Consider the following 18604-nt stretch of genomic DNA (forward strand, 5'->3'; position numbering starts at 1 on the left):
AATTGTTCAAGGGTCGCACCACGTTGGGCCACCCAAGAAGGTCCAACAGACCGAGTAGAATGGGCCTTAATGTGATCAGGAGCAGAGAGCCAGCCTTCACATAAGCATGTGCAACCACCATTCTAATCCATCTGGCCAGAGTTTGCTTGTGAGCAGGCCAGCCCCGTTTGTGAAACCCAAACACAACAAAAAGAGAATCAGATTTCCTAATAGGAGCAGTTCTCTTCACATAGATACGGAGAGCCCGTACCACATCCAAAGACCGCTCTTTGGAAGACAGATCAGGAGAAACAAGTGCCGGAACTACAATCTCCTGATTAAGGTGGAACGAAGAAACCACCTTAGGTAGATAGCCGGGACGAGTCCTAAGAACCGCCCGGTGACGGTGAAATATCAGATATGGGGAACTACAGGACAAGGCACCCAAATCCGACACACTTCTAGCTGAAGCAATAGCCAGCAGAAACACCACCTTAAGGGAAAGCCACTTAAGGTCAGCTGAACCAAGAGGTTCAAACGGAGACTCTTGTAACGCCTCCAAAACCACCGACAAGTCCCAAGGAGCCACAGGCGGTACATAGGGAGGTTGGATACGCAACACGCCCTGAGTAAAGGTATGCACATCAGGTAAGGTCACAATTTTTCTCTGAAACCACACCGACAAGGCAGATATTTGAACCTTGAGGGAGGCCAGACGCAGGCCTAAGTCCAGGGCCTGCTGAAGAAAAGCCAACAACTTGGCTATACTAAACTTGGAAGCGTCATAATCGTTAGATGCGCACCAAACAAAGTAAGAATAACAGACCCTATAGTAAATCCGAGCAGAAGCCGGTTTCCGGGCCCGCAACATTGTTTGAATGACCGCCTCAGAAAACCCTTTATCCCTAAAGACGGAAGCTTCAAGAGCCACGCCGTCAAAGACAGCCGGGCTAGGTCCTGGTAGACACAGGGGCCCTGAACAAGGAGGTCTGGGTGCTGTGGAAGTAGAATTGGACGCTCTGACGATAGGCCTTGCAGGTCTGAGAACCAGTGCCGTCTGGGCCACGCTGGAGCTATGAGAAGCAGAATTCCTTTTTCTTGCTTGAACTTCCCGAATTACCCTGGGCAGGAGTGACACCGGAGGGAACACGTACGGCAGCCGAAACCTCCACGGTACCGCCAGCGCATCCACGAATGCTGCTTGAGGATCCCTTGTCCTTGCTCCGAAGACCGGAACCTTGTGATTGTGTCGAGACGCCATCAGATCTACGTCTGGAAGGCCCCACCATTCCACTAGGAGTTGAAACACTTCTGGATGGAGGCCCCACTCGCCGGCATGCACGTCATGACGACTGAGAAAGTCCGCTTCCCAATTCAGGACTCCCGGAATGAATATTGCCGATATGGCCTGTAGATGGCGTTCTGCCCACTGTAGAATCCGTGAGACTTCCTTCATTGCTAGGCGGCTTCGAGTGCCGCCTTAATGATTTATGTAAGCCACTGTGGTGGCGTTGTCAGACTGTACTTGAACAGGACGGTTCTGAATTAAATGCTGGGCTAGGTTCAAGGCATTGAAGACCGCCCGCAACTCCAGAATATTGATCGAGAGGAGGGACTCCTCCTTGGTCCACCGCCCCTGAAGGGAGTGTTGCTCCAGCACCACGCCCCAACCTCTTAGACTGGCATCTGTCGTCAACAGGACCCAGTCGGATATCCAGAACGGACGGCCCCTGCACAGTTGTTGGTCCCGGAGCCACCAGAGCAGCGACAGACGGACCTCGGGAGTCAATGAGATCATTTGAGACCTGATCCGGTGAGGCAGGCCGTCCCATTTGGCTAGAATCAGCCTCTGGAGAGGGCGAGAGTGAAATTGAGCGTACTTCACCATGTCGAATGGTGACACCATGAGGCCCAGCACCTGCATCGCCGAATGTATCGACCCTTGCGGACGAGATAGGAAGCAACAAATCCTGTCCTGAAGTTTCAGGACTTTTTCCTGAGACAGGAGCAACCGCTGGTTGTGAGTGTCCAATAGTGCTCCCAGATGCACCATGCTCTGAGCAGGGATCAGGGATGGCTTCTTCCAGTTGATGAGCCACCCGTGGGCTTGCAGAAACCGGACCGTCACATCTAGATGACGCAGGAGAAGTTCTGGGGTATTTGCCAGGATTAACAAGTCGTCCAAATACGGCAGTATCCTGACCCCTTGACGGCGGAGTACCACCGTCATCACCGCCTTGACTTTGGTAAAGACTCGCGGAGCCGTTGTTAAACCAAAAGGTAACGCCCGAAACTGGTAATGGCAGTTGCCAATAGCAAATCTCAGGTATTGCTGATGAGACACTGCTATAGGAATATGCAGGTAAGCATCCTGTATATCCAGGGAGACCATGAAGTCCCCAGGTTCCAAGGCCAGAACTATAGAGCGAAGGGTTTCCATACGGAACTTGGAAACCTTCACAAACCTGTTCAATGCCTTGAGGTTGAGAATGGGTCGTGAGGACCCATTCGGTTTCGGGACTAGAAACAGTGGAGAATAATACCCCCGGCCCCTCTGAGCAAGAGGCACCTGTACTACGACTCCTGTATCCAGGAGGGTCTGTTCCACCGAATGTAGAGTGTTTGCCTTTGTCTTGTCCAACGGGACATCTGTCTGGCAAAATCGATGAGGGGGTCGGTTTTTGAAGGCTATGGCGTAACCTCGAGTGACCACTTCCCGTACCCAAGCATCTGAAGTGGTCTTCAACCATTCCTGGGTATACCCTAGAAGCCGGCCCCCCACACCCTGGGATCCCCCAGAGGGAAGCCCGCCCCGTCATGCGGCAGGCTTATCTGTTTTGGAAGCTGGCTGACGGGCCGCCCAGGCTCTTTTGGGCTTAGGCTTACCAGGTTTGGAAGTGCGGGCCTGCTTGTTGTACGCCTGACCTTTTGCTTTACCTGAAGGACGAAAGGGGCGAAAGGAAGTACCTTTAGCCTTCGACACAGAAGGAGCAGTACTTGGCAGACAGGCAGTTTTGGCAGTAGCCAAGTCAGCCACAATCTTATTTAAATCCTCCCCAAACAGAATATCTCCCTTAAAAGGGAGTACCTCCAGGGTTTTTCTAGAGTCCAGATCCACAGACCAGGATCTCAGCCACAATATCCGGCGAGCCAGGACTGACGTAGTAGAGGCCTTGGCTGCCAGGATACAGGCATCAGAAGCCGCCTCTTTAATATAACGAGAAGCTGTGACAATATAAGACAAGCATTGTCTAGCATGGTCAGAGGAGATTTCAGCATCCAACTCCAAGGCCCATGCTTCAATGGCCTCTGCAGCCCAAGTAGCTGCAATAGTGGGCTTTTGTGCAGCACCCGTGAGGGTGTAAATCGCTTTCAGACAACCCTCCACACGTTTATCCGTAGGCTCTTTTAGAGACGTGACGGTGGTGATCGGTAGAGCTGAGGAAACCACCGTCCTAGCCACATGCGAGTCCACTGGAGGTGGCGTTTCCCAATTCTTAGACAGCTCCGGCGCGAGGGGGTAGCGAGCCAGCATCTTCTTTTGAGGCACAAACTTCGTACCCGGGTTTTCCCAGGGTTCCTGACGTATATCAATTAGGTGGTCAGAGTGAAGTAAAACTTGTTTAATCACCTTCTGACGCTTGAACCTATCTGGTTCCTTAGGAGGAACGGATGGCCCGGGATCATCCGTAATCTGTAAAATTAATTTAATAGCCTCCAAAAGATCAGAAACATCCACATGTGAACCACCCTCCCCATCAGCTGTATCCGAGTCAGAACCTGTGGGGTCAGTGTAAGTGCCGTCTTCATCAGACGAGGTGTCAGTGACAGCAGTGGATTGTGAGGAGACAAGCGCTCGCATAGAGGACCCCTTGGACGTAGGCGAGCGACGGTCAGACTTTCTAGTAGTCAGGGACTAGTTCAACTTCTTTATTTGATCAGATAAATCGTCCGCCCACGGCGGGTTAGCTGCAGGGACCACAAACGGTTGCACCGGCATTGGGGGTCCCATAGGGGGTGTTAGTTTATGAACTAGCGTATGCAGAAGCGTGGAAAAAGCAGCCCACGGCGGGTCATTATTTGCCCTCGTTGCCACCGTCCCACTGGGGGGCAAGGAGCCCCCAGAACCAGAGCCCAAAGCTGCTATATTCTCCTCATAGGTATCTGCGGCTTCAGCAACACCGGCAGTGTGTTCAGCCCCAGAACCGTTACCCTCAAAAGCAGACATGATATAACTTGCAGTATCAGGTAACACAGTACAGTTTGTCAGCAGCACAATACCTCTAGCCCAAACCCCTGCGCAGTGTAGTCAGCACCAGCAGATATAAAGGAGAGATATGGTGACTAAATCACAGAGAAAAATACGTAATACAGTATATCTTTGTGAAAATCCTATATTAGATAAAACCTGACGCACCAAGCCCCCTCAGGTTATAGAATATAGGGATAGCAGGTTGAGTGAAAGACACGAAATGGACACTACTCACCTATCAAATGCACACACAAATAGTCACAGTCTGTACAATGCAGAGGTTATTACTAACAATAATACTGCACTGGACTAGCTTACACAGCTATATAACAATAGATATAACAGTACACAGTAAGAACTGGATGTATATCACAGGGTAATTGTACTAGGAAACCCTGACTAAGTGCACTCTTTCTTAACGAACACTGACTAAAAAAGGCAGGTAGAATACTTAAGTGTCTTGTAAAGTCACAGCACTGAAAACCAGGTGGCTTTACATAGGAGGATTTGCCCAAGCATTCCCAGGAACAGTGATCTGAGGGATAATGGCGCCGCAGACCCTGCCAGGGAGTGAGGGAGAGACAGATATGCAGCTCCAGGGCGGGAACATTTGCAGAAAATGGCGCCCTGGGACTGGGGGAGGGGCTCCAGGTCTAAGCCTTATCCCCCTGCTGGCAAAACCACCAGGTACTGCGGGCTCTAATAAAACGGTTTATAGAGAAAACCTGACCTGTCCCATGCCCTGGTGATCTAGTGGGATCGCCTGTACTGCCACAGTGTCCACCGCCAGCGCGCGCGGCCCGCCTCCCACTGACCGCGCCGGATCGCGATAAAGACCGGGTCCCGCAAGCGGGACCCACTTACCACCTCCCGAAGCGCGGCCACGCGATCCCGGAGAGCCCCCGTCGTGTGCGCCTGACAAGAAGAAAACCGGAGCCTCCTGCTGTAGTTACCCGGCAACCAGGGCTTGGGAGTGTACAGCGCCGCTGGGGAGAGCCGGAGCTGCAGCCGTGAATGTCCACTGACATGTAACACTGTTGCTGCCCTTGAAGTCTTCACTTTTTTCCTCAGAAAAAAAGCTCTTCTTCGGGCTGCCTGGAGCAGCCCCTCTGTTAAGTGCCTGCTACTGCAGCACCAACTACAAAACTGAGCTCCTGTGCAGGGAGGTGGGGTGATATAGGAGGCGGCGCTATGCATTCTGGGAAGAAGGTCAAATCTTTGAGCCTGTTGGTGCCTCAGATCAAGATCCTACTCTACACCCCATTGTCCATTCCTTGTGGAGCCCAGTGTACCCCGCAGCAGGAAAAAAAAAAAAAAAAAAAAGGTCTTCAAAAGCAGGTAGGTTTCCCTGCCAATTCCGCCTCTCAATTCTTATTGCGCTTTAGGGAGCAACGGTCTTCATGTCCGCCACTGCCACAAGGCTCTCTCCTAGTTCGGCAAAAGCTAGCCTCTGGGAACTGCTAATCCAACTCCCAAAAGAATGAGGGCTGCCTATAATTGTCACATCAAATCACCTAAAAAATCCAAATGTGAGACACACACATAAATAAAACAAAAAAATTAAGTACTAGTGCAATAGTGCCCAGAGACAGCAGCCTTACAGTCAGTGGATATATATTAAAAAAAAAATGGATTTTGGTACCTACCGGTAAATCCTTTTCTCGTAGTCCGTAGAGGATGCTGAGGTCCACATTAGTACCATGGAGTATAGACGGATCCACCAGGAGCCATTGGCACTTTAAGAGTTTGAGAGTGTGGGCTGGCTCCTCCCTTTATGCCCCTCCTACCAGACTCAGTCCAGAAACTGTGCCCGAAGAGACGGACATCTTTGAGAGAAGGATTATACACAGATAGTGGCAAGATTCAAACCAGCTCACACATACAAGGCACGTCAAGCCAACGAGCTTTAACTACTCAGCAACAGCTGAAACATTACTTACCAAGTAACAACGCAGTACTCAACCAAAACGAAGTGGTACTGAACCAAATAACATTTGCAGGAAAACGAAGCGCTGGTCGGGCGCCCAGAATCCTCTATGGACTACGAGAAAAGGATTTACCGGTAGGAACCAAAATCCTATTTTCTCTTACGTCCTAGAGGATGCTGTGGTTCACATTAGAACCATGGGGATGTACCAAAGCTCCCAGAACGGGAGGGAGAGCACGGAGGCTCCTGCAGAACTGATTGACTGAACTTCAGATCATCAGAGGCCAAAGTATCGAACTTGTAAAACTTTGCAAACGTGTTCGACCCAGACCAAGTTGCAGCTCGGCAAAGTTGCACTGCCGAGACACCCCGGGTAGCCACCCAGGAAGACCCCACCTTACGAGTAGAGTGGGCCTTAACAGATTTTGGACATGGCAGTCCTGCCCTAGAAAAAGCGTGCTGGATAGTGAACCTAATCCAGCAAGAGATCGTCTGCTTAGAAGCAGGACACCCAATTTTCTTGGGATCATATAGGACAGAGTCCGACTTTCTGTGACGAGAAGTTCTCTTTGCATATATCTTCAGAGCCCTTACGACATCCAAGGACTTTGATGTAATTGAGGAGTCAGTAGCCACTGGCACCACAATAGGTTGGTTGATATGAAAAGCCAACACAATTTTCAGAAGAAACTGCTGACGTGTCCGGAGCTCAGCTCTATCTTCATGGAAGATCAAGTAAGGGCTTTTACAGGATAAAGCCCCCAGCTCTGACACTTGTCTAGCAGAAGCTAAGGCCAACAAATTGACCGCCTTCCATGTAAGAAATTTGACCTCTACCTCCTGTAGAGGCTCAAACCAATCCAACTGGAGGAACTGCAACACCACGTAAAGGTCCCAAGCCGTAGGCGGTACAAAGGGAGGTTGGACATGCAGAACTCCCATCAAAAAGGTCTGAACCTCAGGGAGGGCAGCCAATTGTTTCTGAATGAAAATGGATAGGGCTGAAATCTGGACCTTCACAGATCCCAACCTCAGACCCATATCCACTCCTGCAGGAAGAGGAGGAAACGTCCCAGTTGAAACTCCACCATAGGAAACTTCTTGGACTCGCACCAAGAGACATATTTCTTCCAAATACGATGGTAATGTTTAGACGTTACCCCTATCCTAGCCTGTATGAGGGTAGGAATAACCTTCTTTGGAAAGCCCTTCCGAGCAAGAATCAGGCACTCAACTACCCTGCCGTCAAACGTAGCCGCGGTAAGTCTTGATAGGCGAATGGCCCCTGCTGCAGCAGGTCCTCCCGAAGAGGACTCTGCTCTTCTTACAGTAGATTCAGAAGGTCCGCGTACCAAGCCTTTCTTGGCCAGTCTGGGGCAATGAGGATCGCTTGAACCCTTGTTCTCCTTATGGGTTTTAGTATTCGTGGGATGAGTGGGAGTGGTGGAAACACGTACACTGACTGGAACACCCACGGAGACACCAGGGCATCCACTGCCACTGCCTGTGGGTCCCTAGACCTGGAACAATAATGCCGAAGCTTCTTGTTGAGACGAGAGGCAATCATATTTGTTTGGGGTAAGCACCAAAGATCTGTTATTTCCATGAACACCTCCTGATGGAGTCTCCTGAATGGAGATCATGTCTGCTGAGGAAGTCTGCTTCCCAGTTGTCTACTCCCGGAATGAAGATGGCTGACAGCGCTAATGCATGTTTTTCTTTCCAGAGGAGTATTTTTGTCACCTCTGACATTGCCGCTCTGCTCTTCGTTCCGCCTTGTCGGTTTATGTAAGCCACTGTTACGTTGTCCGACTGCACTTGAATGGCCCGTTTTCTCAGAAGAGGGGCTGCCTGAAGAAAAGCGTTGTAGGACGGCTCTTAGTTCCAGGATGTTGATGGGCAGGCCGGGTTCCAGGCTTGACCACCGTCCTTGGAAGGTTACTCCTTGAGTGACTGCTCCCCAGCCCCGAAGGCTCGCATCCGTGGTTAGAAGGACCCAGTCCTGAATCCCGAACCTGCAGCCCTCCAGAAGGTGAGGCAATTGGAGCCACCAGAGGAGTGAAATCCTTGCCCTTGGCGACAGATGAATTCTTTGGTGCATGTGGAGGTGAGATCCCGACCACTTGTCCAGGAGATCCAGTTGGAAGGTCTGAGCCTGGAACCTCCCGTACTGGAGAGCCTTGTAAGAGGCCACCATCTTTTCCAATAGGCGAATGCATTGATGAACCGACACCCAGGGTGGCTTCAGGACATCCCGGACCAAAGCTTGTATCACAAACGCCTTTTCCTGCGAAAGAAACACCCGCTGCACTTCCGTATCCAGGATCATTCCCAGAAATGACAACCTCTGGGTTGGTTCCAAATGTGACTTTGGAAGGTTCAGAATCCAACCGTGACTCTGGAGCAGTCGTGTTGTGAGAACAATGGACTGAAGCAGCTTCTCCTTGGACGATGCCTTTATCAGCAGATCGTCCAGTTAAGGAATGATGTTCACCCCTTGATTGCGGAGGAGAATCATAATTTCCGTCATCAGCTTGGTTAACACCCACGGTGCTGTGGAGAGGCCGCAAAGCGGAGATAAGCCTGATGCGGCAGCCAGATCGGAATGTGGAGGTACGCATCCTTGATATCCAGTGATACCAGGAATTTCCCCTATTCCAGACATGATATCACCACCCTGAGAGACTCCATCTTGAACTCCCTTAGAAAGGGGTTCAATGATTTTAGGTTCAGAATGGGCCTGACCGAACCATCTGGTTTCGGTACCACGAAAAGGTTCGAATAGTAACCTTTGTTTTGCATGTGAGGTGGCACTGGCACAATGACCTGTGCCTCCACCAGCTTTTGGACAGCGTCTTGTAGAACCGTGCTGTCCTCCAACAGAGTTGGTAAGCCTGACTTGAAAAAGCGATGAGGAGGGAGACTTTGAAATTCCAGCCTGTATCCCTAAGACACAATATCTATCACCCAGGGATCCAGGCCGGACGATACTCAGACATGACTGAAGTGTCGGAGTCTCGCTCCCACTGGCCCCACCCCCGGGGCGTGCAGTCCAGAGTCATGCGGAGGACTTTGGCGTACCCAAAGTAGGCTTCTGTTTCTGGGAACCTGCAGAGGCAGGTTTCTTGAACTTAACCCGACCTCCCCTAAAGAAGGTATTGGATGTTCTGGCCTTTCTGGGCTTGTAAGGCCGAAAGGACTGCGTTGCAGATGAAGAGAAAGATTTCTTCGGAGCAGGTGCTGCTGAGGGAAGAAACGGAGACTTACCCGCTGTAGCGGTGGATATCCACGCGTCTAGAGCTTCCCCAAAGAGAGCCTGACCTGTATAGAGTAGGGACTCCACACTCCTTCTGGATTCCGCGTCGGCCGACCACTGGCGCAGCCACAGTCCCCGACGAGCTGAAACAGACATGGAAGATATTCCCGCAGCCATGGAACCCAGGTCTTTAATGGATTCTACCATAAAACCTGCAGAATCATGTATGTTGCGTAAATACAATGCAACGTCATCCCTATCCATAGTATCCAAATCCCCAAGTAAGGTAGCCGACCACATTACTATTGCCTTTGCAATCCATGCAGTAGCAATATTGCAACGTAATATGGCCCTTGAAGCAGTATACATTGATTTAAGCGTGTTATCAATTTTTCTATCAGCCGGCTCCTTTAAGGCGGTAGATCCTGGAACAGGTAAAACCACCTTCTTTGAGAGTCTGGACACAGAGGTGTCAACAATCGTCGGGTTTTCCCATTTTTTCCTATCCTCCTCAGGGAAAGGAAATGCCACTTGGACACTTTTAGGGACCTGGAATTTTTTCTCAGGGTTTTCCCATGCTTTTTCAAATATAGCATTAAATTCCTTTGACGCAGTGAAGGTTAGCGAGGCTTTTTATTTTCGGTGAAAAAAGCCTCCTCAACCTGCTCAGGTGTGGTATCATTAACATTTAACACATCCCTGATAGCCTCTATCAACAATTGCACCCCCTCTGCAAGAGATGTGGACCCCCGCAACACATACCCATCACCATCTGTAGTGTCAGAATCAGTATCCGTGTCATCTTGTGTGACACGCACAAGCGCACTTTTGTGGGGGTATATTTTGTGGGGGTAAATAGCAGGGCGTCCTGAGTTAACAAACAGGCCATACTGCCATAGAGCTCTGTAATACCTGGGTTGCAGATTCATTACTTGCAACCCTGTCAGAAATCTGAAAAATCCAAGATTTGATAGAGGAAAACCACTCAGGTTCCGTTGCTGGTATCTGTGCTAAACCAGTGCTATCCTGATTACATGGAATGGGATCATCCTGGGAGGATAAATCCTCTGCAGCATATGACACAGTGTCCCTGGACATAACTAAAGGAGACCACCAAACACTCCACACACACACACACACACACACACACACACAGGTGGGGGCAGACAGAGTTTCCCCCCCAAGAAAGGCAAGAGAGACACAGAGATCAGAGCCAACCCACACCACAGCGCTTTCAGTAAAGGGAGACCCCTTACCAGCGCAGACTTTGTCCCTTAATAGGAGACACAATCGTTTTACAGCCTCCCCTCCCTTCTACAACCCCCTGATACCGTATACTGCTAGCTGGAGTTGCTGTGGAGGGTCCTGTTCTTCCATCCAGCGGTATGCAGACAGGAAAATGGCGCTGGAACGCTGCTGGGTCCACTCTGAGAAGCTCCGCCCCCTTAATGGCGCTGTCTTCCTGCTCTTCACAGATTATACTGACCCGAGGAGAAATGTGCTGGCTGAGATCCGAGGACCCAGACAGACTTGCTGACCAGTGTGGGGGTAAGCGCTGGCCCAGGGCGCCCCTCACAGCGCCGCACCATGTGCCTCTGGACCTTCATAGGAGCGCAGTTAATACTGCGCTCCCTCCCCTTTGCAGCCATCTTCACACCGGCCCCCCGCTTGCTAGGGGGGTCGGTGTCTCACTCACCACTCTTCAGCTCTGTAAGGGGTTGGCGGCATGCTGCTGGGGCGAGCGGTCCCCTGTGGCGGAGAACGATCTGACCCCTCTGGAGCTCAGTGTCCAGTCCGCCGGAGTCAGTGGTTCAGACCCCGCAGGGCGGACACTGCTCCCCCTTTTAGTCCCACACTGCAGGCAGGCTGTTGCCAACAGCCTCCTGTAAAAAAAATAAACTCTAAACTAACTTTAACTAGAAAAGCTCAGTAGAGCTCCCCTAGCTGTGACCGGCTCCTCCGGGCACATTTTCTAAACGGAGTCTGGTAGGAGGGGCATAGAGGGAGGAGCCAGACCACACTCTCAAACTCTTAAAGTGCCAATGGCTCCTGGTGGACCAGTCTATACCCTATGGTAGTAATGTGGACCCCAGCATCCTCTAGGACGTAAGAGAAAAAAGTTAACTTGCCCAGATGCAGGGCTATGCAAAGATATAAAAATACTTGCATAGTGCTCTTGTCCTTCTAGTGCAGGTTTCCTGACCCCCCATTGTGCGTTTTCAGGCACCCCAGGGGAACTGGCACCTTGGTCTCCAAGCAACCTGTCTTCTGACCGCCCAAGGCAGACTGTACATCTATCAGAGGGTGGTAGCACCCCCTGAAATAGGACAGACTACTCATGATCTTAGTCAAAGGGTCAAGAAGAGATTTTTTTATATGAAAACAGGTGCATAAAAAAATTTGCTGGAACCGATAGCGACCAATCAGATTCTAAACAACTTCTGATTACTACTTCCTATGAGTTACAGTACCTCTATTTTGGCCATCAGTTTTCATTAATGCTTATGGCTCTAATCACTGTAAAATGGTAAAACAGGAATACCCATATTTGCTGATGCTATAATAAGTACTCACTATACTATCTTTTAGGTCCTAAATCATGTAAAAAAGTTGTAGGAACCTATTCCCTCGTGTCCTGTTTAATGTAATTATTTAAATAAAAGTATGGGCAAATAAGCATTACGAATTGCCATAGCTGGCAACAGTACCAATTTTTGTTTGCTGGAAAGGTCCATATTTTTCAAAACAGACCAATTGTGAAAGTAGTAACATGTCTTTTTCTGTATAACTCCGTATAGTACTCTATGTGGAAAAACGGCAAGTGAACCCTGTTTGTGGCTTTGAATGGAGCTGGACTGCTGCCTAGTTTTTCAACAAGCAAGGACTCTTATCACCCAGAGGATGCTGTCAAAGTAAACAGAGTTCCATAAGATTCACCTTAACTATACTACCGTGTATATCGGTTTTCACTCACTGTAGCCAAAGTGAGTTAACAGGTATTTACCACGCTATACCATCATTGCAGATCAGGGTTGTGAAAAAAAGTTTTTTTTAAAAATAATAATAAAAGGGTTTTTTTTGCATTAATGTTTTAGTGAAAAACAAAAATTTAATCCGGCTTATTATATTAATATGTATTAGAAACCTTCTTCAACCATGTTTTAAATCGACCCTGTTGCAGATTAAGTCCTTGTCAGTTATACTTGGATTTCCTCCACAGACATTATGTTTCTATCAGATGTTCTTTCTATTACAATTTTTCACAAGTAACTAATTAATTGGAGATCCATTGCCATTTATCAGTATTTTCTAAATATCTGTGGTTTGTCTAAATAATACAATTTCATGGCCACCTCGGAGATTTTAGTGCAGGTTTATACCTTCCTCAACCCATAAAATGGCTGCTGCAAATCAGGTGTGGTACAATATGTTGACGTCCAGGATGTCTATTCACCATACTGGGTTGGGAGGACAACATGCCAAATGTCGACCTTGACAAAGTCGACATTGACTGAATTTTTAACAGTCGGCATATTGACCATGTGGTTTTGCATTAACAAAGTAAATACACCAAACCCTATAAGTAAACCAAACCCCAGCCTAACCTTATATTCAACTGAACCCTAATCCTAAAAATGGAATAATTCACAATGCACCATTGCTATGACTACAGATAGCATCAGCAGCTGGCAATCATCACCCGACCCCTGCCCCAGGGACATCCACTACCCACTCTACCCCACCAGCCCCAGAGACATACATATCCACCCTTCCACCCCTCCTCCTCTCTGGCCCCAGTGAAATACACTACCTCCCTGACCCCATCAACCTAAAACTACCCACCAGCCCCAAGCACATACACTTTCCACCCAATCCCCTGGCCCACTAGACACATTACCCTCCCAACCAAGAGACATACACTATCCTCCCTACCTACCCCCTGGCCCCAGGGAGAAACACTAACCACCCCAGCTCAAAGGACATACACTACCTGCCTCCCAGCACAAGGGACATAAATCACCCACCCTGCCTCAAAGCCATACAGTACCCAGCCTCACGGGCATACACTAAACACATAGTGGGTTATGCCCCTTTTATACACATCTTAGCACCACATTCTGGCTATGCCCAGTCTCCAGACACATTTCTGTACTGGAGGATGGGGCATCATAGCATGTGCATGCTCGGGACACTGCTGCTCCTCACTATGCCTCTGGCTAGGAGATAGACCACCCAGGAGCTTGGCAGTTACCATTATGACCGTGGCCTACGGGCAAGTACTGCAACAGGTCAATCTTCAGTGGGGGGCTGGGGCAATTATGGATATTGTATTTTTTCCCTGTGAGGGCTAAGGTGTTGTTTTTTTCATGTGTGTTTGTTTTTTTGGGCAGGGAAGGGGGGCTGCCTATTTTGGTAGTCCCGGGCTCCACAATTTCTGATGGCAGTCCTGATCTCGCATGTTCTTCTTTTGCCACTAGATGTCACCAAAGCATCATTTTATTCATCATATAAACAGGGCACAAAGAACATATTCATCAATGCAAAGGGGACATTCCAGGGCAGTTATTGCTAGGTTATCTACAAATGCAAGTCATTCAAATCGGATCTCCGCCTTATAATGTACAGTAATAGAATTGTAATTTCCCCTGCCAAGTACATACCAGGCCAAAGCAACGTGTTGTCATTCAGAGAAGCCACTGTGTCTAATGACCCCAGCATGATTTCTGCAGACCCCTCGAACATTCTCCCTGGAGAGATAAAAACATAAAAGGACCTCATTTACAGTTGGGAGCAAAGCACAATAAACAAATTGAAGAAAATTTGCTGGTGGACTAACCATGCTACAATGCAAGACGTGTGAACGTATTTATTTTTTGAGACTGCACATAAACAATACACAGCTTTATTAAGAGTTGAGCTAGACCCCTCCTAGCTCTAAACCGGTCTGCATAGCTTAAAATGTTTGCATTACACATCTATTCTGTGGTCTGAAAGTAAATAATACATTTCACTTTCTATAACAAAATCTAAAAATGGCAGTAAAGTGACAGGTGCAAGACAGATCACGGTCTTAAAGCAGTTTTCTTCTTCTTCTTCTAACAATACCACCAGCAGGTCATTTCACAGTAAGAAGGACCAGCTGCCTCCATGGTAACCCCAGGAATTTCTCAGCGGTTTGAATAACGTTTTGTTCTCATCACTTCTAGTTGGGATGTTATTAAACTGCCATCCCCTGGGATTATCTGACACACACGGGATAAGTCAAGGGCTTCATTAAAATACTGTGGAATGTGTGGCAGTATTTGTCACTTCACACAGCAGTCGGCTGGATCATGGAGGTGGGATTGAAAACATGTAAGAAGGACAGGGATGCAGGATGTAAAAAAAGAAGAACAGCAGCAAGTGATGGCGCAGGTTCTATTCACTATGGCAGTCTGCACGCCAGGAGGAGACGGGGCTATAATCTAAATATATCTATGTAACTGCTTAGACCGGAGGCATCGCCTGATGTTTCGCTGTACAAATATACAGTGAGCAGATGAGAGATGCTTCTGGTTATGGAGGACCCTACTGGAACCGCATCCCATACAATGTTTACTAGATATCAGATCCCAGAATCCCAGAGCTGTCAGGGATTTCAAAACCAAGACATTTTGCATTTAAAGAGATATATACCTCTACCAAGAATCTGAAATATTTTTTGTTTTACAAATCCTCATGACACTTTTGGTGACATAAAACGAGAAGTAGGGCTCATACTGACAGACTGGAGCTAGCTAACCGCAATGCTAAACAGTTCCCAATTTACAGAGTACTCAGCAGCTACCCCATCTTGTGCTACATTAAATATATGTTCCTGAAAGTCAAAAACCGTTCAGAGGTTGTGCACTGCACACATTTCTGCAAATATACATTTCACATTCCATTTGTATCAATACATTAATTATTGCTATGTATTATTTTTATTGCCAATATCAATTAAATAGGTTCAAAAAAATTATATTTCTGCAGTGGGGTACACTGTGTTCCACAGGGAATACATTGGGGTGTAGAGATGGATCTTGATCCAGGCACCAACAGGTAAAACTTTAGCTGTCCTAAGATGCATTGGGGTCTCCACTATAACCCCGTCTCCAGGCACTGTGAGCTCAGTTTTCAGTTGGTGTCTGCAAAAGCAGGTCACTTAACAGGTGGGCTGCACTGGGCAGCCCTGAAAAAGCTTTTTCTGACAGAAAATTTCTTCAAAACTGGGCTGTCAGTGCTGTATGTCATGGTGACACTTCAGCACTGAAGCTACATCACCCTCCCAAGTGGCGTCACATACTCCCACTGGCTCAGGTCGCCGGGTACTTGCGGCGGAGTCGGTCCGGCTTAGGCACACAGTCGCAGACGCTCTCCTGGTTCGCATGGCTGCTACGGGGAGGAGGTAAGAGGGTCCCCAAGACGGGACCCGCCATTAAATCGCATTCCGATCGCAGTCTAGGGAGACGGACTGCGACACTGGCGTGGACACTGTGACCGAGCAGGGACCCCACTATATCCACTAGGGCATAGGAGGACAGGTCGGATATACTAATGTCCACTTCTAATAAGACTCCACAGTACCAGGTGGTGAAGTCCAGCATAGGGGAGCCGGCGCTTGACCTGTAGCCCATCCCCCGGCCCAGGGCGCAATCTACTGCTGGTGTTCCCGCCCTGGAGCTGCCACACTCTCCCTCACTCCCCTGACCGAGAGGCTGGGCGCCATTTTCTAAAATAGATGCGACTGGTTTCTGGGACTGCAGGGCAAGGTCTCCTTTGTAAACCCGCCTGTACATCAGCGCCATGGTTTTACAAACACTTAAGTATTCTACATGTCGATATTAAGACAGCGTTAATTAAGAACAAGTGTACCTGTTCCAGAATATATTGTACGAGTATTCTGATATATACATCCGGTCTCAGACCGCGCATTGTTATGCATTTATATATGTTCATATAATAATCCAATGCAATTTTATTGTCATGAAAATAATTATCTGCATTGCAAACGTGACTATGTGTGCCTGTATATGCTATGTGATTTCACTGCGGTGTATTCCAGATATCTATCACTGTATACTGTACCCTAGGGGACTAGGTGTGTCTGGGTCAATATATAGTGCGTCACAGTATTTACCTATTACGTGTATTCTACTGTGTACTCAGTCACATAATACCGGATTTATTCGCAGGTGTTGTGTACTGGGTACTCAGTCACATGCTAACGGATTTATCGCAGGTATTGTACTCTGTCTGGATTCATCGTACTAAACCGCTCTTTGTTGCATTTGTGTATAATGTATAACATGTAGGGCAGTAAATGTGGGGACTCTCCTGCATCCTGCAGAGCATGCGCAATGGATTTACCTGAGGGGGAAGTTGTGTGATGGTATGTGTGCTATGTCTCATACATCTCCCAGTCAGTCCGCAGCTCCTGTAATCAATCTGGAGCCAACCTGGGCTGCGTTCTCAAACCTACTGGGTACTCTAGTTGAAAGCTTTATGCCCACCTGTAACATAACAGTCGCTGATGTCCCCATGGTTACCCCGCTTTGGGCGGGAACATTTTGCCTCACGGATTGTAGCCTATAACACATTCCTTGGTCAGGCAAAACCCTATTCCAGGTCACTCTTGTGTCTTTGGGTCATCTAAGCGGGATGCTCCCTCCTCCCTATCCAATAATCTCTCTGATATTTTATCTGAAGAGAGGGGGATCATGCTGTCCTGTTAGTCTCTATATTAGGTGTTTCTGGCAAGGATTTTTCATTGCTAAATTATACCACTGCCCTTGTGGTTACTGGGAAACAAATCCTACAAATCACTGATAAGAGGATTCCCCTACTGTGGTTAAGCAAACTGATATGCTCACACGTCAGAGGGTAAATAAAACTTTGTTACGACAATCTGACCATTAAGTGTACATCAGACAAGACCCCTGGTCTAATCCAGGGAAGACATCCCCCCTGTCTACAACGGGCATTAGCTCGATATCCTTCCCCTGCAGAGTTACATAACAATTAGGTAATTCACTGCTAATGAACTCATGTGTCACGCATCGGGTGTCGTCCACTCTGCCTCTCACCACTGTCCCCTCACTGTAGGAATCGACAGATAAGTGTGTGGAGGGATGCTGGAAGTCTATTACTACGTTACGGGTGTTGTACATACTGTAGACCACGATTGCGTCCTCTTGGGGATGCAAAATAGATTGATGACTGGATCAAGCATTAGAGGAAGAGCTGCCCGAGTATATATCTTACAATGTCAGACATTCGCTGTCTCACAATACCACCGCCACCTTTTTCTACACCAGGAGGCGTTCCCTGAGGCGGGTGTGCTGGCTGCCAAGGCGTCGAATAAGTCTGTCCTGGCTCGCCGTATTCTGTGGTTGAGGTCATGGAAGGTGGATCTGGACTCCACAAGTCCTTGGCGGTATTCCCCTTTACTGGGGACATCTTATTTGGGGAAGACCTAGTTAAAAATTATATCTGAATCGGTGGCTACTATGACTCCCTTTCTCCTAAATGCTACTCCTTCTGCACAGAAGGCATAAGGTACCACTTTTCCCTGCTTTCGGCCTCAAGGGAAAGCGAAGTTCAGGCATACCTGAGATTATATCGTGCTCCACACAACCACTAAACCCAAGGCTTAACTATCCTGGGCTGCTCGTCAGCCTGCATCTCATGACAAGTCTGCTGCATGACGGGACAGGCCTCCCTCTGAGGGATCCCAGGGTGGGGGCCGACATCTACAATTCATCCAGGTCTGGTTAATGACCACTTCAGACGCATGGGTGGGAGAAGTTGTCTCTCACAAATACGCAGTCTCTTTCAAGAGACATCCCCATCGCCAGTTCTGCACAATGGTTATCGCTTCGGATCCGGTAAAGGCGCAAGCTCTACAGATGGTTGTGCATTCCCTCCTGGATACAGGAGTGGTAGTGCCGGTACCTCTGTCCCAGAGTGGCAGAGGATACTACTCGACCCTGTTTCTAGTCCCGAAACCTGTTGGGTCTTTCAGGCCTATTCTCAACCTCAAATCACTAAACAAGTTTGTGAGAGTGTCCAAGTTCCGTATGGAAACAATGCGCTCGAGTGTACTGGCCATGGAACGCGGAAGCTATATGGTATCCCTGGATATACAATATGCTTACCTGCATATACCTAT

The 18604-nt window shown here is 48.5% G+C and overlaps 1 protein-coding gene across 1 annotated transcript in view; it reads right to left on the reverse strand.

The window, feature by feature from the left end:
- Positions 1 to 18604, reverse strand: part of PNKD (PNKD metallo-beta-lactamase domain containing) — a 253288-nt gene that overhangs the window by 38358 nt on the left and 196326 nt on the right. The window contains exon 7 of the mRNA XM_063933925.1: positions 14076 to 14162. Coding sequence (XP_063789995.1) covers positions 14076 to 14162 — 87 coding nt within the window. The remainder of the gene's footprint in view (positions 1 to 14075; positions 14163 to 18604) is intronic.

This window comes from Pseudophryne corroboree, chromosome 7 (genome assembly GCF_028390025.1).
Source record: "Pseudophryne corroboree isolate aPseCor3 chromosome 7, aPseCor3.hap2, whole genome shotgun sequence".
Lineage (NCBI taxonomy): Eukaryota > Metazoa > Chordata > Amphibia > Anura > Myobatrachidae > Pseudophryne > Pseudophryne corroboree.